Source organism: Thermobia domestica, chromosome 1 (assembly GCF_964235325.1).
Source record: "Thermobia domestica chromosome 1, izTheDome1.hap1.1, whole genome shotgun sequence".
NCBI lineage: Eukaryota > Metazoa > Arthropoda > Insecta > Zygentoma > Lepismatidae > Thermobia > Thermobia domestica.
Genome location: NC_137454.1, coordinates 374475044 through 374497162, shown reverse-complemented (window position 1 = coordinate 374497162; position 22119 = coordinate 374475044). Strand labels below are relative to the sequence as shown.

General features: G+C 36.4%; 2 protein-coding genes across 5 annotated transcripts in view; both read right to left on the bottom strand.

The window, feature by feature from the left end:
• LOC145664460 (beta-taxilin-like) overlaps nucleotides 1-4076 on the bottom strand; it is a 64315-nt gene extending 60239 nt beyond the window's left edge. Inside the window, exon 1 of one of the 2 annotated variants that reach the window (XM_081731167.1) lies at nucleotides 3964-4076. Coding sequence is in view for 1 of the 2 variants with exons in the window: in XM_081731162.1 (XP_081587288.1) it covers nucleotides 2421-2462 (42 nt within the window). In the remaining variant the exon portion in view is untranslated. Of the gene's footprint in view, nucleotides 1-2420; nucleotides 2593-3963 lie in introns of those variants that run through there. The other variant, XM_081731162.1, reaches the window with a different exon arrangement.
• A 9824-nt stretch (nucleotides 4077-13900) lies between these two features.
• The window catches only part of Coq3 (ubiquinone biosynthesis protein COQ3, mitochondrial), a 49674-nt gene continuing 41455 nt past the window's right edge, over nucleotides 13901-22119 (bottom strand). For all 3 annotated transcript variants that reach the window (XM_081731178.1, XM_081731195.1, XM_081731185.1), the window contains exons 6-7: nucleotides 21259-21418; nucleotides 13901-14181 (exon numbers count right to left, since the gene is read on the bottom strand). In XM_081731178.1, the coding sequence (XP_081587304.1) occupies nucleotides 14054-14181; nucleotides 21259-21418 (288 nt within the window). In that variant the 3' untranslated portion in view covers nucleotides 13901-14053. The remainder of the gene's footprint in view (nucleotides 14182-21258; nucleotides 21419-22119) is intronic.

The following is a 22119-nucleotide window of genomic DNA, read 5'->3' as shown; positions in this document are numbered from 1 at the left end:
ATTCCCCAACATTACGAGTTTTTCAGGCCTTTGGGAGCACCTACAGGTCTGTAAATTTTTGTGTATTAACTTATCATCCCAGACTACGTGCACACACAAATTCAGACCTCTACGACAGTAATTTCCTCTTCCCAAACATGTTTTCAATGTCTAAAAATGTTGCTATTGTAGACCCTGATTTCACCCTCTTCAAGTGGTTTTAGGCAAAAATTATAACAGATCAAAGTTTTAGCTCTGCACGAGTTGGAGACGTCCAGCAATTTTCAATTTGGTAGGACAAATGCATGCTGAGATATTCAAAATAACGTAAACGCCTAAAATCGAAAAAACGCAAAATTGCGGCAGCCGCTGTATCGCCATGAGATGTTGTAAAAAAAAAAAATAATAATAATAATAATAATAATAATAATTAATTGTAGTTTTGAAATACCCTGATATAGCGTAAATATTCATGAAAAAATCAGATCTTTTTGAAAAGGTCGAGCGGCAATCTCCCTCACTTTACATGGATTGACCCCACTGTAACCAACTCAGGATTTTAAAGAAAAAATATATTCGAGATAAATCTTTGTTTATTTCAACGTCTTGTAGCCAATTTACGCTGGGAAGTAAAGAATCAACAATGGTAATGGCAAAGTCGAAGTTAGGTAGGGTCTGTGGTGCTACCCTCTTTTACGGAAACAAGATTTTTTAAAATTTACTCAAGAATTATCTAGTTATTTTGAAAAAAGAATGGCCTATGTTTAGCAGAAGGGGTCTAGCTGTTTTCTCTAAAAAAAGTTACAATTTTGGTAATTCCTGTTCACATTCGGTTAGTTTAGGGTACGTTAAGTTAGTTTCGGTTAGGTTAGTTTGTTATATTAGTGTAGGGGTCCCGCATAATTTTCCAAAATATGATAGAATTTCTCTTATTTCTACTAATATTAGGTTAGTTTAGATTAGTTCAGGTTAGCTTATGTTAGATTTGGTCACGTTATGTTACGTCTAAGTACTTGCATCATTCATTTCTCCTGTATATCTTGATTTTTACGTGCTTCTAGACCCCTTGTACTAAACATACTCCAAAGGAACATCACTAATGAAAAGGCATTACTCGAGCAGTTGGTTCTACCAAATTTTGACACGTCTTACAGTTTCAGATTAGGTTAGAGTTTTGGGTTTCTTTTCGCAGAGCATGCACTACATAAAGAGCTCTATTACTACTTGCAGACTGATCTCAGGAGAGCTCAGTATAAATACAATGTGGACCTATGACGTAAAAAACTAATGCATAAAACAGGAACCAACTTGTGGTAGGTGGCCACTAAAAAGCATGAATGCTATCTAATCGAATCAAGAAAGGAGCGCAGGGAAGAGATGCGTCAGCAACAGGGGTATACGAATAAATGAGGATAATGGAAGAGCACACTTATACCTACAATACTTTCACTATCACTCAAAATTCATTTCAATGTCCTGTGCACTGACAATACTTACTTATATTCACACTCCCATTCCTTCACAAATTGTGTTTCACATCGTGTTTTACCTATAAATTTTCTATTTGGTAGAACCGTCTGCTCGAGTGAATCCAATGAAAATATATAGGAATCTTACCCCTAACATCCCAAATAATGTTAATGTAGTTCGAACAATATGCTTGTAACCACGTAATAGTCCATAAGGACACCACGATGAAATTAATTTGTCAAACGCGTGGAACACGCAAGGTACTGTAACGCGGTGCTTTTTCTACTATATAAGTTCACGCGCATACCCACTATCATTGACACGCCTGCTCCCTACGGACGCAATTTTGCGTGTGCCCACCTAGTCCGCACCTAAACTAATTCTGTTAGACGCAATTCGTGCTTTTTACTTATCACTTGCACAAGTTAGTTAACGCTTTTTGCACTGTCATTTTTGTTATATCTCCATACGTTGTATTTATTCCCATAACGGTTAAGCCCTTGTAAAGTGAATATGCACTCAGGACACCAAGGAATTCAATTCCACCTACAAAACATAATTAATAAAGACATTAGGAGTAGGTAATACATAGATGAATTCATATCTGCTTCCGTAAAACAGAATACCACTGGGTCTTTTTCAAGGTACCATTCCATCATTTGTCTAGTGGAACTGAGGGAAACCCCTGAGAAAATATAAAGATCACCGCTCACCGGATTTGAACATAGGACCTCCTAAAATGCGAAGCGAGATTACTTGCTATTAACCTACGCCTGATTTAAATTTAACAAACTATGTCGTTACTAACAACATACAAAATAAATTAATAAATTCACCAACCATGGACTCAACAAAAGAACGCCTGTCATCAGCAGGTAAAATAAAATTAGCATATAAAAAGCATCCTCAAGAACGAGTGCAGTTATATTGTCACTAAATTATAGAGTAAAAGAACAAAAGACACAACTCACAACTTGGCACAAATTTGTATCCGTATTTTCAGCCACTTCCATACTTTTGATTACAGAAATTTCACTGTCGAAAATGATCTTATTTCATCGCTTCAATACTACAATATATCCATACGTCAAACCCAGAGAAAGTTCTCCACACCAAGAGCACATTTCATTGAAAACAAAACAAATCCAATATTCAACAACAGTGTTGACAACCACTACAAGAAAAGTTAGTATCGTTTCACCATGAAAGTTTTATAAGTATTGTAAACATGTCTATATTTAAGCTATTTACGAGGTTCAATTTCCACATTTCATTTTAAAATATCATATTTAATATTAAAAAAAACAATAAATACAAACTACTTCATAAACTCATAACAAGTTCAGTTAAGTTTACAGAATACTGTGTTTCTCACTTTTCAGAAATATGTCCTGAAGTTAAATAATGAAGGATTAGGGACTAGATTTCCGAGCTTTCGGCATCTCTGGCAATTTGGCCTGTCACGTGTGAGGGATGACGTCGTTAGGCGATCACATTATCCGGAAAATTGGGAAGAAAGAAATAGGGAAGGAAAGAAGCGGCCTAGGACCTGTATGTTAAGTACCATTCCACCATTTGCCTGGTGTGAGTGAAGAAAACCTCACTTTGATGGATGATCTGAAAAAGCGTTCATATTTTTTACCAAACAGAATCTACCTCCTGGAATCTACCTACAACCTGGGATCACTTGTACCAAAGGTGAGAACGATAGCGACTACAGTTAACGATATTCAATCGAGAAATTTCGTAACTATATATATATATATATATATATATATATATATATATATATATATATATATATATATATATATATATATAGTTACGAAATTAAATTATATATACGAAAATAATCTATTATATATATATATATATATATATATATATATATATATATATATATATATATATATATATATATATATATATATATAATAGATAGATAAGATTGTTTACGTAATTAATAAAACTTTGTGTCTACTGAAAGCCAAATATTATTGTTGCTTTTAAATTTGGTACCTTGGGAAGAGGTTAACCTAAAAGAAGGATATCATGTTTATAGAATCTGGTTTAATGCTTTCGAAAATTTTATCAAAAGTCTTTTCATCCCTTTGGTTTCAACACAATGCATTTTTCGACCTAAATTTATATTTTTGTTGCACCCAATGGAAGAAATGTTTCACCCGTATGTCCTCCACATTGTTTGTTACACGTTGTGGAAATGGATCGTACATACAAAGGTTAATGGAAATGTTATGGAAAGGTTAATGTTTCTCTTTTGTAGTTCGTTTTTAAACCGGGAAAGATTGGCACGATAGCTTGTTAAACGGGTTGATTACCTTATTAGGTTTGATAAGGCAGCTTTGCCAACTTTTATAATCACATGTTAGTAGCGTAACTAATTTAGTTTCTCAATTGTATCAGCTACCCTTAATACCTCATTTTAAACAAAGTCTTAACAAGACAATGGAAGATCCCTTTTCAATATGTTATTCAAGAAATATAAAATTTTACCTGGGTTGAATTATGAAGAAATCACGCGGCACTAAGCACAGAATCAAAGCAGAACTAAACTCGCGATGTAGGTAGTTTTCAGAGAGGGAGAAAGAGAGAGAGAGAGAGAGAGAAAGAAATAAAGAATAGGAAAAAAAGAATACAAATGTGTTTGGAAAGTGCGGTTGGGGAGAGATTCGAAGTCTCGTGGAGTAGCGAATTTTTCACGTGAACCAGATTTAAACGCGGCGTAGTTGAATCTCTCTGGCGGACATGCACTACCAAGCGAGATGCTATTTTGGAAGACTTCCAAGGTTCAGTGGCACAGTTTTAAGTTTAGCCACCGCTCACCAAGTTAAAAGCAAACAATGTCGTAGCTTACAGTTGACGTATCAAGTATTTGTTTTTGTTTTCTTGAAACATTCATTTCCTAGCTAAACATTAACGCAAAATGAAAATATTCCAAGCAGTCGTAAGATACAATTTAACTCTTTTACCGTTAAATATAGTGACAATGTAAAAGATTTTTGAATCAAACATAACTTTAAGGAAGTAGACTATTCTCCTTCTTCTTGTAGAGTCTGATCGCTATTTGCAATTCAAATAAAGAATAAAACTGTATTATTATTATTATTATTATTATTATTATTATTATTATTATTATTATTATTATTATTATTATTATTATTATTATTATTATTGCAGCTGTGTTTAAGAGAAGCTAATGATATTATTTCTATAATTTCATTAACACTGTAAGTCAATCTGCAATAATAGTAATAATAACAATAATAATCGCAATCGTTCCAGTAGATTTGTTTCACTTTTAACTTGTGAACATTTCTATTTTCCCCGTCTATTCGTTAACAACTTGGGAAGGTCGTTAGACAGGTAAAGGAATTCGTTACAATTATCTAAGAGAACCAAATGCATTACAGTAGTGAGGATGTGATTCATGATATACAGGGCCGGCTCTACCATATATGCAACGCGTGCATTTGCACGAAGTGGCAAGATTCAATGGACAAAAAAATCTCTGATAATTATATTATTTAAAATAAATATTTCTTGTTGGAAACACAGACTTCATGATGATGATACTTAAATTTACTAAGTTGATTTTTTATTTGAGTAATACATTCATACATCATGTTTAGTTTGCATTAGTTTAAGGTCATATAGATAGTGCTAAAGCAAATAGTCAAATAAATTCCAGCATGAATTGGTTGATTGTTGTCAAATACAAGAACTCAATTCTCGAACAGTAGGGAACATCTGTTCCATTTAGTTAATTTATCACAGTTTTGATATGAAAACTAGTATTGTCTTTATCACAAACAAGGTCCTTATCATTGAAGGTGGAAACAAGTTTTTTTTTTAAATTTTTAACAGATATAGAAGGAAAATCAAGAAATAAAAATAAAATAGCTAATTGCAGTGGAATTTGCAAACTGATAATTTTATATTGAGATTGAAACTCGATATTTAATTCTATAAAAAGAATTACCATCTTTCCTCTGCAAGTATGTTTGTTGTATCTTTCACTAACATAATAAATTATTATTTAAAGAAAAAATAGACACGAGATGTATATGTGTAGTGTTTAGGCTTTTCTGAGTGCTGGTATTCTTTCTCTCTCCATTGTTCATATTAGGGTAGCTTTTTAAGATTTGTTCTTTCTGCAGAATGAGGGGCGGAAAATTATGGCATTGCACGGGGCGGCAAATTGCCTAGGATCGGCCTTAATGATATATGGAAGAAGGTAAAACAGGAATGAGAAGGATATCATAATGAATATTTTATTTATAAACAAAAGTTTAATTTTATGGTTTCAATGGGTTGAACTAATCTTAAATATAGTATTCATATATTTAGCAACGATTCGTAACCTGTGGAAGCAGCACTTGCAATATCCAAGGCAAATGCCAACATGCGGGCGCGCTATCTCTTCCTAGTCTTGCTTCAAAATTTGGACAGTGCGGAAAGAAGAACACGTTTTTTTCTACTTTTATATATATATTTTTTTTTTATTTAAGTTTGCTGTCATTACTTATACTTTAAATCATAATGAACAATTGCTGCTCAATGTAAGTTTGTAAGTTATTTTGATACAGAACACGTGCTGTAAGGCATAAATGATATTTTCGTAATCGCGTATGTTTCACTTCATTTACAGAATTGCCCCCTCCATTGACCTAGAAGAGCTCCTGAGATAGTATTCAAATTTGAACTCATAACTGAACTGTGATTCGGGTGCCTCCTTAAACTATAGGCCTGTGTCTAATATAGTCTCGATGCTGAAAAGGGACGCTTATCTTCAGGAAATATTTAGGAAATTAAAAACATAGGCCTACCACATTTTTTCAGGGATATTTGCAATAAAATAACAGTGCCTAGTAGACCTGCTTTACTTTTTATAGGAGGATTTAAAACAGACTCAACGTTGTAACACACTTTAAATTTGAAACAGGCCTACCACGCATTTAAACTGCAGATTTAAACTGTTCTTGCACTGAATATTTAAACTATCTAATGGTGAAAAGTTCACATCGATAGATGATTCCTTCAATATATATTTCTAATTTCGCTCCGCATTTCGTGGTTCTATTATCATTATTAACGCAAGGAGAGTTTAAATTCACTAAGCCTTATGCAGAGTCATTTTGACATATGATCAGCATCATACTAAGTGACTGACTACTGCAAGAAACATATGTTAGTCGAACTCTTTAGTATGACAGTAATCATACGTCAGAATGACTCTGCATATGGCCCACTGATACTAGTACTACGCCCAACTTCAGAGTGCTCGTTGATTCAGTTTAAGTTTAGCGTTTCTTTCAGCAGCGAGATTATATGACACTTGGACCTGTAGCTTAAAATGGGAACTGAATCACATGAGCTCCCATCGGCAATCGAAATTGGGTCTTTCGCACCAAAGACGCCATGCGCTAACCATATACCCACGAGGGAGCTCAGGTTCAAAGTGTTAAACTATATTTATTCCCTTTGCCTTCGTGAAAGTAATTCTAATTGACTTACGAGCACTACCACTATATTTTCTTTTGTTTTCTTTTCTTTTCTTTTTTTCTTTTTTTTTTTTAAGAAGCGACTCTCTTTCCATTCCTTTATCACTTACCCATGAAGAATAAAAAGAAAAATTTAGTGAAACACTGCTTAGTGGAGAAATTTTCCTTAATTACTCGTACGTAGAAGTAGGAGGCTCTTGATGAGTGTCAACTGACTGGGACCACTTGTCGACACTACGAGAAGATGGAAGCAATACAGGTATAAATATTTCTTCTTTTTCTTCCTCTTCTTCTTGTTCTATGTTAAGAGTCTTCATCCCGGTGAAATTAAAATACCGCTAATTTTACATTAATTATGTGATGTCTTCAAATAGATAAAAGAGAATCGAAATGTGGAACAAGGCCGCCCTAGACAATATCATTTTACATAAGATACCGTTATCACGACTCATTTATCTGCTTTCGATTTCGAGCCATTTTGAAAATCGACATTTATTTTCGCGTTTCTAAACAGCTGAAAACATAAAGCCACTAGGTTACTTGTGATAATGGTATCTCACGCAAAATAATATTGTCTAGGGCGCTCTTGTTCCATATTTCAATTATCTTTTATCTATTTGAAGATATCACATAATTGCTGAAAAATTAGCGGTATTTTAATTTCGCCGGGATGAAGACTCTTAAGCAATAGAGGCTTCCTATCATATGCTTAATGTTACAGGCAGTGTTTGTAGTTTGAGGGAAATTTCCCTAATCCAGGAAAATTTCGTAGGTAAATCTAACAAAAAGGGAATTTTTCGTTAAAACGTGAAAGATCTAGGGAAATTCTTGCGCTGACCATTATAAATGCTTAAACTTTGCTTTGTTCTTCAGAAATAAACCAATACAACAGTAATACTTTGTATGTGTTCAGAGTAGCATAATTTGCACCCAATTGGCTGAGTGTATTTACGTGTGTGTGTGTTTATTTGTAAAAAGAAAAATGTGAAGGAAAATGTAATCTGAAATGAAATGAAATCTTTGTTAAGTCCACCGGTTAGGCTAAAGGAGACAGTGATAATAAGAAATAAATGAAATAGTGGAATGAAGAAAGTGGGAGGAAACGGGAGAACCCCGAGAAAATCCGCGCACATAGTGTTTGTCCACCACAAAGTTCACTTGGCGTGAGCTGGGATCGAACCAGGGACCCCATGCACCAGAAGTAAGTACACTACCACTTTTTTAATTTAAAAAATTAACTGATTCACCGTACGCGCCTCATTAACTTGCTTATCTACTTATTACTTAATTTTATTCGCTTTTTACTTGTTTAACTCGCTTTACTAGTAACCTAGGACGACAGAGACATGAACACAGAAACATCGAGGACAGTTAAAATTCCAAAGGCTCTCCCACCGGGAATCGACCCAGGACCCCGTACTAGCCACTAGACTAGCGGGGAAGGGTAATGAAATGAAATGAAATCTTCGAGTTTTACGTCCCACGTTATGCCGGTTAGGTAAAGGAGACGGTGATGATGAGTAATGAATGAAATGATGGAATAAAGAAAGTGGGAGGAAACGGGAGAACTCCGAGAAAATCGCGCACACGGTGTTTGTCCACCATAAGTTCACTTGGCGGGAGCTGGGCTCGAACCCGGGACCCATTGCACCAGAGGTGAACGCTCTACCACTGAGCCACCGCGGCCCCAGGGAAGGGCAATGCTGAGCCGCCGCGGCTCTAAGGAAAAAGTAAAAACAATACAAGTAAATAGCAAATGAATAAAACAAATATGGTTGCACTTCCTTTAATATTGCTAAATTAATATTATCACATACCTTCTGTCATAGGAATTGGACACTCAATAAATTAGGGAAAGTTTGATTGAAACAGGGAAAATTTTGTATCAGCCGAGGGAAATTTTCTTAAGGAAACCTACGAATACTGGTTACGGGATTCACAGTACTTGCAATGGACGAACCATGCAAATATAAATGTAAATCGTTCTCTTTCTTTCACTTTTTTTTTAAAAAATATTAACCCCTTACCGCATGCCGTGCCATATGGCACATACCCTTTTTCCACTTTAGCTTTTTTGTAATTTATCAAAGGCACCAAATGACTGTTTTGTGTGCTGTGTGAGATATTGACGTGTATGAATAAGAGATTTTGGTGTCATCTGACATGTTCTTTGTGAGTTGTGTGCCATATATGACACTTATTTCTCGTCGAAATTAAGTGAAAAATCTAAAAATTCACGTTTTAATTCATGTTTCAAGTTCCCATATGAGGATTTCCAATACTGATTATTTGTTTTTCGCTAAAAGAAAAAAAAACATGCAGAAACGGGTTAATTTTTAAGAGATGAATTGGTATTGTCTTACGCTGAAGAGCAGAGTTTTTATTCAGATCATGCTACTGGACCTTATAAGATTGTGATGTTAGTACATAGGTACCTTGTTAAGTTCACACTATAACTCTTGAACGAAAGTGAATTCTTTAAATTGTTTTTCATTTTCATTTTTATTTTCTTTTTGCCAGATCAATTATCTTGATCCACTTCGTTAATTAAGTCAATCTGTCAACATCTTAACGGATAACGATTAATTTAACTATGGCTAACCATATCCCATTTTCTACTATTGAAACAAAAGTCGTATAATTGTAAAATGCTATAAGTTACACCGTTAGATTCATATGGCAGCAAACATTTTCCAATGGTTGACATCTACCAGACGAAATTGAAACTTTTAAGGTTAATCGTTTTTGTTGTCTTTTTAATTTTTACTCAAATAGTTCAAAAACTTTTTGGGGAAGTTAAAATAAAATAGGCAATTGCAAAATCATATAGTCCATAGAAGCAACCGTGTCTTGTAGAAATAATCTTAAATGTAACATACTATAAAAATCTCTTGGCGGGATTTCGTAGGAGATATCCGCGCCATAAACTTTTGGGGGAAATGGCTATAGGCATAGTCTGTACGTCGCGGAACAAACAAATGAGTATCGTTTTTATTTTGGTGTGACACTACAATGGTCTTCCAAACTATGTGGATCCAATATTGAAACCGGAAGATATAGCTGTACTACATCCGGTTTCAATATATGTATAAGAATGGAAAATAAAGTTGTTCTTGAGACTGATCCATCCCAAAAACGTTTCTCGCTAAACCCAAGTAGCATTTGGAGCTAGCAAATGGTTGGGCCCACCGACCATAGTTGGTTGGCCAACGGTGGTTTTGGCGGTACTGCAAATCGTTATGCCACCAATTATTTGCAACGTTGGGTCAACAGAAGATTATGTACAGTTGGCCAACAAACCAACGGACGACAGTATGCCAACCATGGAGGAATTAGGCCAACGAAATTCCAACAAAATGCCAACAACAAAATTTTGAACTATTCTCTACAATCTTGATGTGCAATGTATATAGATTAATTTTGTGTAATTCATTTCGTAATTGGATTTTATTTCATATTTGCAGGCTCTCGTGGAGTTTAACAATAATAAAAATACTAGCAAAATAAATATTTTCATGGTTTGTAGAAACAGAAGAGGAAAACCGGTACTAAAAGGAAGGCGTGACTTCTTTCTCGAAAATTAAGGGAGCACATAAATTTTTAAATATCTTCCTCAATCATCCAAAGCACAAATATTTCAGTTTTTATCTTTCTCATCATAATAATAACAATCTCCTAGAACATCTATCGTCGTCTGAGATTCAACACTACGTATCTCCAATTTTGGCGAATTTGAGTTTTTGATAGGGTCTAGCATTAGAATCAGTATAGGATAGCGCACAATCTGGTTAAGTAGTACACCTATATCACGACAAATGGCTCTGTTATTTCCTTAAAAGCAATACCGCGTATAACGAGGCTGAAGCTAGTTTTCAAACACTTTTTTGTCTCTCCTGTAAAATTGGAGAAATGTTACTTAAGCGGTATTGAATCTCAGACGACGATATGCAACATATTAATCTTTATAGGGCACGGAATTTGTTTAACATGAATTCCAACAAGTCAAAAATTGTGTAAAGCAGGCTGATCTTCTCGAACCCTTGGGGAAATTTCTGCGGACGCCTCTGCGCCTTTTTTAAAAAATCAGATTTGTCTTTGTAGATTTCATTGGATAACGCTCCTTGTTGGATGAGTTATTTACATTAATGTAATCGATTTAAAAGAGTAGGGGAGCAGTATGACTTCCAAATAGATGTGAATCAATTAATATTATTCTTTTATATTGTGGGAAACACAATATTTATTTATTAGTTTAAGAAGAAATACGCTTAGATGACAAAGTTGCAATGTACGATCGCAATGTAAACGTGTACCTTTAAATATTCTTTCTTACAAAAGTTTTGTATGTCAAATTGCTCCACTTATTAATTAAAATAAGTGAATATTGTGAATTGCATTATAACTGAAAACATGTATGTTTAGCAATGTGGCAATTGCTTGCAAAAGTGTTTTCTCAAACAAGAGATGTTGGTCCAGGCTTAAAGCCTGCTTGTCGTTTTATTCATTGTCCATTCATCTAGTCTCCTTTGGTAAATAATCGATCAGCATAACACCTTCACTGACCCAGAAATACAGTCACCATTAGTTTTGAAACAGACTTTTCCACCTTGAATTTCTCTGGCGGGCTTTATCCTTTGTTAATTCACTGTGTTTTGACTCCGGACCATATTGGTGAATCCAAGTCTCATCTACAGTTTCGGCTGCAAATTTCGTCGAGATTATCTCAGGCTATTTCCAAAATATCTTCACAAACTCTCCGATAGTCGTTGCTTGCCGAATGGCGTGAGTAATTTAAATTCCTAGCACGCGTTTTTATTTTTTTTTTTCCCTTTCATGTTTAAGTGCTCGTGTAAAATTTCTCATACTCGCGCTACTAATTGCAACTGTTTCGGTATCTGTCACAACTTTATTCTTTGGCCAGTCAGAACTATTTTTCTCGACTTTTGCGATGTTTTCTTCAGTGACCACCGTCTCGGGGAAGAGGGATGGGTTTTTCATAGTTTTCTTGCCCTTGCCCTAATTTTCTGACCATGGTATCCGAAGACCCATAGTTATGTAGGGTTGACGACATGTGTTCAAAATTTTCTTTAGAAAATTTTCCCTTTTTCACGAAGTATTTTATCACAGTGCTCAACATTGCGACAGTTTTCGGATTCGGCTGGCATGACAATGTTTGTTCTTTTACAGACAATAGCGTAATGAGATTACTATTCAAATTAGGTGATATTTATATTACTAAAGATTGCCGAAATAAATGCTATCATTAATGAGTACAAGAATCATTGGTAAGTGTCTCAGGCCGAACTTATCAGCCGCTCCTCGTGTATACGAGAGTGCTTTGATAAGTGACTTGGTTGAATATTAAAGAAAATTATTTGAGTTATTGAATGTACTTTATTTTTCGACATAATCCCCTCGAAGTTCAACGCATTTGCCCCAACTTTCTCTAGTTTTACGAATCCTTCGCGGAAATGAGTTTCTTCCACGCTTTCAAAACATTCGTTCACTTCCTGTATGACCCTTTCATTTAACTCAGATTCTCGTCTCGTCTGGGAAGTTTTGAGAATAGATGGTAGTTCGAAGGAGCTAGATCTGGTGAACAGGCAGGTTGCGGGAGCAGTTCAAATCGCAGCTCGACAACTTTTTGCTCGGCGACATGGCTTTTTCTCTGCTCTGGGATGAATAAACACGGCACTCAGCTTGCGCTTTTCCTTATGTGAAATTTATGACGCAAAATGAAGTGAATTGCTCAGTTCAGATGCTTGTGGCTTCTGCTAACTCGTGCATTTTCACTCGTCTGACGGTTAAAGCCAAATCATGGACTTTATCGATGATTTCGGGTGTCACAGCTTATTTCGTGGCTCGAAGGTGCGGTTTATTTTCAGTGCTTGTTCTGCCACGCTTAAATTCATTTAACCAAAGTCGAACAACTTCATAGTAAGGATATGAAGTAAACTCAAGTTTATTTTTTCTGTTTTCCCTTCTAGAAAAAAGACGAATTAAATCATACCACAAATTTCAATTGTATCTATTATTCACTCTTACTCGAAACACTTCTATTTAAGCAATTGTCAAACAATGAATTATTGTCAGAATGGACTTGAGAATATATCAAATCATCCTTGTATATGAATAAATATTGTCCTTAATAACATTAAGCATTTCTAAGTTGTTCCATGTAAGTGTGTTTCGGTTTCGGTGTGGGAAAACCATTCGACTATTGCGTCACAAAAGTACAATTCATTGTTATTTTTTTTAAGGGTTGTTGTTCTAAGTTGTTAATAGTCATTGTTACATAGATAAACAAAACAGTTCTGTTTGCACATCATCAATCTTCTCTGGATAAAATGATTCAGAAGTTGGACACTGTCTGCATCGTTTGGATCCTGAGGAAGCACTAATTGCTTTGATCTTTAAAATTCTACACATTCAATCCAGATGACCGCAAAATTCTGAAAGAAAAGTGGATTGGGGGAATATTACGGGAATAAGGAACCTAAAATGGTGGGAATGTTCGAAAATTATCTCTATTTCCAACTGGAAGCAACATTTAAGACATCAGGTACTCTCGGAGAGTTCGTTTTTGCTCTAAAAGAAGAAAATGGGCACCTAAAAATCCTAACTCTAGTGATAACGAGTATGTTATCTTTCTGAGGGATACAGATGAAGTAATTTCAGTTGTAGGAGCTGAATGGAGTGTTATTAAAAGTAAAGATATCGTTCTTTTGCAGAAAAGTTTAATAACGGTGATGGTTCTCCAATAACAACCAGATATCTGGTAATGCTAGAGCTAAAATTACATAAAGACACTTTCTGCCGCACATCACTATTGAGAATAGAACTCAGAATTACGTACACTGATGGTACGCGCGCTAACCAGTCAGCTACAAGAGAAAAGGAATGAAGAGCAAACAAAAATTAAACAGCAATTATTAAAAATTGTTTATTACTTTTATACAACAAAACGTCTTTATAAACTGTCAGTCAGTATAAAAATCTTACAAAGCTTATATACATTATCACATATAGGGAAATAAACTATTCAGTTCTCAAAATTTTCTGACTTAGATCGAAAGCAGCGTTCATCCTCCTTTCGGCTTAGATTTCACAGCGTGAAGAGCGTAATTTATTGAAGTTAATGGTATCCACGTCCACGTATTATTTAGGAAATTATACAACATTCCATGAATTAACACTACCCTACAGCCATCTGGAATGAAATAAAGATATAAAACATAAATTACATTCATACGGAATTAATACAATCAGACAATCTATTTCTTTAATGCGCAGTCCCATCCGAAAACATACAAGTTTTTGTAATCAAAAGATCCAATATATTTTAATCAAAAAAATTCTTGTACGTCTTATCTGGAGAATTCATACAGTGTAGCCAAGCTCAAACTATCACTTAACTCAGTATGATGTACTTATTCGTAGAAAATACGAAAACTCGATTTAGGGACCATTCAAAAATTGTGTTGCCCCTGACCCAAAAACTAATTATTGGCCAAGATCACAATCTTTTGATGCATTTTTTTGGTTCCTAAATTTCTGAGCTGTCTCCCACACCAAGATTTTTTTCCTTTTTCTAAAGGAAAGGCTTTTAGATACTTATAACATTAATAGAAACATCTTAAAAAAAAAAAAAAAAAACCTTACAAGGTTAATATGGCATTCAACTACCTTTCGCCCTTACAACAGTTCTGATGCGACATGGAATAGAGTCACATAGGTCATCAATGGTAGCAAGTGAAATATTCCGCGTGCAATACATTACTGAATTCCATGAAAGAGGGTACGGAAATCTCCGCTAGATTCGTATTTCCAAACGGGCCACAGATGTTCAATCATATTCAGATCTGAGGATTGTGCAAACCAGGAGACTTGTTCAGCAAACCACCTCGCAACAATTCCAACTGTGAAAACGGGCACATTGTTCCAACTGCCCGAAAAAAAATCTAAATCATAGGATGCACATGGTCCCTTAAAATAGCAACATAATCACGGGCAATGAAAGGACCGGTAAGCGTCAGCTCAGAACCAATTGAAAATCAGGATATTGCGGACCACAGCATTGACGCCGTATTTTACGGTTGGGCGGAGGCACTGCAAATCATATGCTTCTTTGGGCGTTCGCAACAAATAAACATGGCCCGTAGATTGAAAAAAGGTGAACGATCATATTACACGTTTCCAGTCATCAGCAGTGCATGTTCCGGGTTTGCGGCACCATTGGCGTCGTGTTAAAGCGTAGTCCCTTATCACTGGTTTCGCCTCCTTAACCTACCCCGTATACCCATATCATGTAACTCGCGGTAGGTTGTGATTGACGATACAGACTGTGAAAGGTGCTGCTTGAGTTCCTCCGTCACTTGCACCGCAATCGTACGACGGTTCTGAGTCACAATCCTCTTTAATGGTCAGCCTCACCTGTCACCGACTGTTTTCTTTCGTCCACTGTTCCTCTTCGCCGATGTGGTTTTGCCGTGGGCTTTGTAGACCGTCATTTTGGACACTGTCCCTCGCGACACAAATTTGTCACTTTCATCACTCTCGCACCACATAACCGAGCACCAAGAATCTGATCTTTCTGGAAATCAAAGAAATCGGCCATTTTACATTATCAGCATCTGGTGAGATCACTGCAGACTGTCGTTTTACTGCTCCTCACGTAGTATGGAGTTTGTCCTAACATATCACTACCAACAACAGACCAGCGCAGCAGTTACCACCTGATATTTACGCAGGGAAATGAGAAATTTTGAATCCAGAATTAGCAAGACTGTACGGTCGGAATTTGTTTGGGACTGATAAGACATTAAGAAGACTTTGCCATTTAGTAATAATGAAGTTGTGCGGAACGTGTGCTCGCTGTGAAAGTGTTTGATAAGAACGGTGAATTCTATGGTCTTCGAGATACCCTAAATTCAATGTGTGTGATTTCTTTCTGTGGCGAATCGATGGAAACATCTCGAAAGCAAAGAGTATATATAATACACGTCCTCCAAAAATCGTTGATGTGAGTATTAAAGAAGGATTTACTGGCTTTCCTCAAGACGTAATAAACTGAGCACGGCATACTCTATGTTGATTAGTGCATTTTACGTCAATTAAAATTTTCCTATTTTCCTGTGCCACCCTGTATATATATATTCCTGTTTTCTTCCGTTAAAAGTAAAGATACGAAACAATAGAAAGAGAGCAAAGTTGTTGGAAATATGGGACTTATCAATTTAAAATGGTGGAATTTTTTCTATTGCGCATGCTGTTTGAGCTCCGAACTGGTAAGATACCCCACATTAAATGGAAAAGGTATGTTACTAGTTCACCAGGCTGACGTTCCCTTGGGCCCTCACCATAACAACAATACAGTATTGTTTGGAATCTGATTTGAGGAGTTACAGGGTACCTCACACTAGAGTGTGGACATTCAACGTGTCATTTTTGCGTGCCGTTACGTTCTCTTCGAACAGCCTATTTGAACCGTTAGTTTTTGATTTAACAATCGGCGCCTTACCAGTGTGGAGCCCAAACAGACGGTGCCATTAAAAAAATTCCACCATTTTAAATTGAAACCCACATACATCCAACAACTTTCTTATCTGTGCATTTTTAGCATCTTCACTCACAATGGAGTTGGCCTATGGCCACAGACTTTTGATACACCCGGTATATGAATTACCACAAAGTAATGTAAACATCATCATAGACACTAAATATGTACACTGGAATAAGAGCAATGGAAGCGACAACGTCTTTGGGTTTTCAGTGTTTTTCTTTTCTTTCTTTTTTTTATTACTTTGAATTCTTTAAATGCTGACGTGACGCACAAATATTACACACTAGCGTCAATTACCCACTTCACTATAGGTTCAAATAAGAAAAATTACTAATATGTTCCGTTAGTCAGTCACTTTTTAATATTACTGAACCGCTCTTTAATAGACGGTTTTCTGTCTTCAAAATTAAATATTACTATTGTGGACTGGGCTGAATTTGGATTTAAACAGCATGGGAAATGTCACTGTTTATCTCAGCGATCCTGAAAATCGACACCAATATCGGTCATTTTCGATCATTTTTAACGAACTTAGAAAGTTCGTTACTGAATTCTCTCTTCTGTCTGTCTGTTACTTGCGGTTTTTCAATTTTGACCTCTCCAATCGATACAGCATTAAAAACTATCTGAGAAAGTGATGGAACTTTTTGCGTCACTCTTACCGCTCCAGAGATATTGGCCAAAAATGGACGATTTTGGGAGATTTAAGGAGCCATATCTTGGGAACCGTAAGTCATAGGGATTTGAGCCCTCCATTCGATACAGCATTAAAAACTATCTGAGAAAGTGATGGAACTTTTCGCGTCACTCTTACCGCTCCAGAGATATTGGCCAAAAATGGACGATTTTGGGAGATTTAAGGAGCCATATCTTGGGAACCGTAAGTCATAGGGATTTGATCCCTCCATTCGATACAGCATTAAAAACTATCTGAGAAAGTGATGGAACTTTCCGCGTCACTCTTACCGCTCCAGAGATATTGGCCAAAATGGACGATTTCGGGAGATTTAAGGAGCCATATCTTGGGAACCGTAAGTCATAGGGATTTGAGCCCTCCATTCGATACAGCATTAAAAACTATCTGAGAAAGTGATGGAACTTTTCGCGTCACTCTTACCGCTCCAGAGATATTGGCCAAAAATGGACGATTTTGGGAGATTTAAGGAGCCATATCTTGGGAACCGTAAGTCATAGGGATTTGAGCCCTCCATTCGATACAGCATCAAAAAATATCTGAGAAAGTGATGGAACTTTTCGCGTCACTCTTACCGCTCCAGAGATATTGGCCAAAAATGGACGATTTCGGGAGATTTAAGGAGCCATATCTCGGGAACCGTAAGTCATAGGGATTTGAGCCCTCCATTCGATACAGCATTAAAAACTATCTGAGAAAGTGATGGAACTTTTCGCGTCACTCTTACCGCTCCAGAGATATTGGCCAAAAATGGACGATTTTGGGAGATTTAAGGAGCCATATCTTGGGAACCGTAAGTCATAGGGATTTGAGCCCTCCATTCGATACAGCATTAAAAACTATCTGAGAAAGTGATGGAACTTTCCGCGTCACTCTTACCGCTCCAGAGATATTGGCCAAAATGGACGATTTCGGGAGATTTAAGGAGCCATATCTCGGGAACCGTAAGTCATAGGGATTTGAGCCCTCCATTCGATACAGCATTAAAAACTATCTGAGAAAGTGATGGAACTTTTCGCGTCACTCTTACCGCTCCAGAGATATTGGCCAAAAATGGACGATTTTGGGAGATTTAAGGAGCCATATCTTGGGAACCGTAAGTCATAGGGATTTGAGCCCTCCATTCGATACAGCATTAAAAAATATCTGAGAAAGTGATGGAACTTTTCGCGTCACTCTTACCGCTCCAGAGATATTGGCCAAAAATGGACGATTTTGGGAGATTTAAGGAGCCATATCTTGGGAACCGTAAGTCATAGGGATTTGAGCCCTCCATTCGATACAGCATTAAAAACTATCTGAGAAAGTGATGGAACTTTCCGCGTCACTCTTACCGCTCCAGAGATATTGGCCAAAAATGGACGATTTTGGGAGATTTAAGGAGCCATATCTTGGGAACCGTAAGTCATAGGGATTTGAGCCCTCCATTCGATACAGCATTAAAAACTATCTGAGAAAGTGATGGAACTTTTCGCGTCACTCTTACCGCTCCAGAGATATTGGCCAAAAATGGACGATTTTGGGAGATTTAAGGAGCCATATCTTGGGAACCGTAAGTCATAGGGATTTGAGCCCTCCATTCGATACAGCATTAAAAACTATCTGAGAAAGTGATGGAACTTTTCGCGTCACTCTTACCGCTCCAGAGATATTGGCCAAAAATGGACGATTTTGGGAGATTTAAGGAGCCATATCTTGGGAACCGTAAGTCATAGGGATTTGAGCCCTCCATTCGATACAGCATTAAAAACTATCTGAGAAAGTGATGGAACTTTCCGCGTCACTCTTACCGCTCCAGAGATATTGGCCAAAATGGACGATTTCGGGAGATTTAAGGAGCCATATCTCGGGAACCGTAAGTCATAGGGATTTGAGCCCTCCATTCGATACAGCATTAAAAACTATCTGAGAAAGTGATGGAACTTTTCGCGTCACTCTTACCGCTCCAGAGATATTGGCCAAAAATGGACGATTTTGGGAGATTTAAGGAGCCATATCTCGGGAACCGTAAGTCATAGGGATTTGAGCCGTCCATTCGATACAGCATTAAAAACTATCTGAGAAAGTGATGGAACTTTTCGCGTCACTCTTACCTTTCCAGAGATATTGGCCAAAAATGGACGATTTTGGGAGATTTAAGGAGCCATATCTCGGGAACTGTAAGTTACAGAGAGATTATATTGGTGTTGATCAATATCTAAGAGGATGGTGAACATTTTGGTACCAAATAGTAGCCGGTGGGCACTGCCCAACTGTCCACTGTTCCCCAAGATATTGGCCCAAAAAAGTTCCGATTTCGGGAGATTTAAGGAGCCATATCTCCGGAATCGTAAGCCATAGAGAGATGATATCTTGCGAATTTCTGCTAGAAACAGAAGGTGAGGATAAAAAGATATACCTTTACATGTAGGAACAATCACAGTTATCCTTCCCACTCCATCTCTCCACTCTTTTTAAGTTCGTTCTGGCAATTCTCTGGAGCATTCTCAACCCTCCTTCCCCCTCCCCCAAGCTCCCGGGCTGAATTTGGATTCAAACGGCATCGGAAGTGTCACTGTTCATCTCAGCAACATAGGAAACTATGAATTCGGCACTAACATCGGTCATTTTCGATTTATATATTTATCAATAGTTGTGGGGCTGAATTTGGAGTTAAGCGGCATCGGAAGTGCCCTTTTTCATCTCAGCGACCACGAAAACTATAGATTCGATACACTAATATCAGTCATTTTCGATCATTTTTATATATCTGCCCCTCCGCCTTCCTTAAGTTGCACCGTCAAAGTGAAATGATAAAAACCATTCCAGACTCGAACTTCCTCTATGTTGAAAATTTGATCGAGATCGGTCGGGTAGTTCAAGAGTTATCAAGTCAGTCTCTCTCTCTCTCTTACACACACACACACACACACACACACACACATATATATATATATATATATATATATATATATATATATATATATATATACAAAGTAGAGCATCGAAGGCAGCCATAATGTTGCAATGCGGACTCACATAATAGTATTAGAAAGCTGGATATAGGAGTTTAATAGAGAAAGATACAATGAAACTAATGGGACACGTACGTCGCTACAAGTGCACAATGAATGAATAATAAATGAACAGAAAAAGTTTGTATAATATAGGAAAAAAAAGGATTGAAACATAAATTAACAAATAATAATATTTAAATAACATTTAAAAATAACAAATCAAGATATGAAAATGTTATATTAGATAAAAATATACAATTATTATTTGCAGTTATTTCTCACACAAATCTTTCATAACCATTTATTTCAAATTTCTTTATTTTTTATTTGTTTGAAATAATGAAATGAAATGAAATCTTTAAGTTTTACGTCACACGATTATGCCGGCTAGGCTAAAGGAGACGGTGATGATGAGAAATAAATGAAATAGTGCAATGAAGAAATTAGGAGGAAACGGAAGAGCCCCGAGGAAACCCATACACATGGTGTTTGTCCCCCACAAAGCTCACTTGCCATGAGCTGGGATTGAACCAAGGACCCATTGCACCAGAAGTGAACCGTCTACCATTGAGGCACCACAGCCCCTTATTTATAAATATATATATATATATATATATATTTAAATTCTTCACTAGTCTTTATTTGTCAATACCTTTCCCCTATATTAAACAATTACTTGTCTCAAGTTACCGTTCTTTGATAGGTAAATGATTAATACTTTTCGAGTTAATAAGACTGCTTTTCAAGTGACTAATGGTATGGAAGATATAAGATATTTATATTGAATAAATATCAATCACAGAAGTTGAGAAACGAAATTTGTGTAAATATTATCGCCATATTTAAGACCAACTAGATTTTTCCTAAAGAAGGGTTTGTGAAATACCTATGAAAACTTTTTTAAATATTGATAATGATTATGGTGATAAAAAAGATTACAATAACTTTGTAGATACGTAAAGTTGAAGAATTTAATATGCACATATCTTTACTTTCATGTTTAAAAAAAATGAAAAAATACAAACATACACTTACTTCTTTCTAACATGTGCTGAGCTTCATGTGGCGATAAAAACTTCTCCCACTCATGAGTACCTATTGGTAAAGCTCTCAGTATATACTCGCCCACTATAATAGCTCCTAACCACGACGATAATGTCTTACTAATTGTTGTTAAAAAGAAGGATCCGCCAGGCTGTAAATATATCAAAAAACAAAACAAAAAAAAAAATATTATTTTTGAATTCTTAAATACCAAACATTTCTTTTGAATCAAGATATATATAGCTTATTACCTTGATACCTAACTTACAGGTCCCGAACTGTTTCCTTCCTTCCACTATTTTCCGGAGTAGTGTGCTCGCTAAGGGACGTCATCCCTCATATGTGACGCATTTAAGGCCATTGATACCGGTAAGGCCCAAAAAACATGTATAAATAAAATTACCACAACGTATTATGTCCAAACGATTCGAAAGTGCAATCCATTACAAACTGCGATTGCAAACTGAACGCAAGACCAGTGTGCATGCGTTAACACCATGCATGTCGCGAAGCGAAAGAGCAACTGCAGAAGGCCGTACAAGCTAGTAAAACCTGGAAACTTACAATAGACGAAGCACGAAACTATATAACTGACTTTGGAAAAGGTCCAGTTATCACGTACAAAGGTGTACATGAAAAAATACTGCTATAAGTTTGTGTGTCAATGCAAAGGTTGTTACCAGTTTTTGCTACAGAGGGAAGCTCAAGATTCGTAAGATGACAAAATGTCGAGTGAATGCTGCTTATTACCAAGAACTTGTCCTATTCCCAGTTACCACAGACAAAACCAGCACTGTATGACAATGACACTCATCTCGTGGAACTCAACCAGGACAATGCTTCAAGACAGAC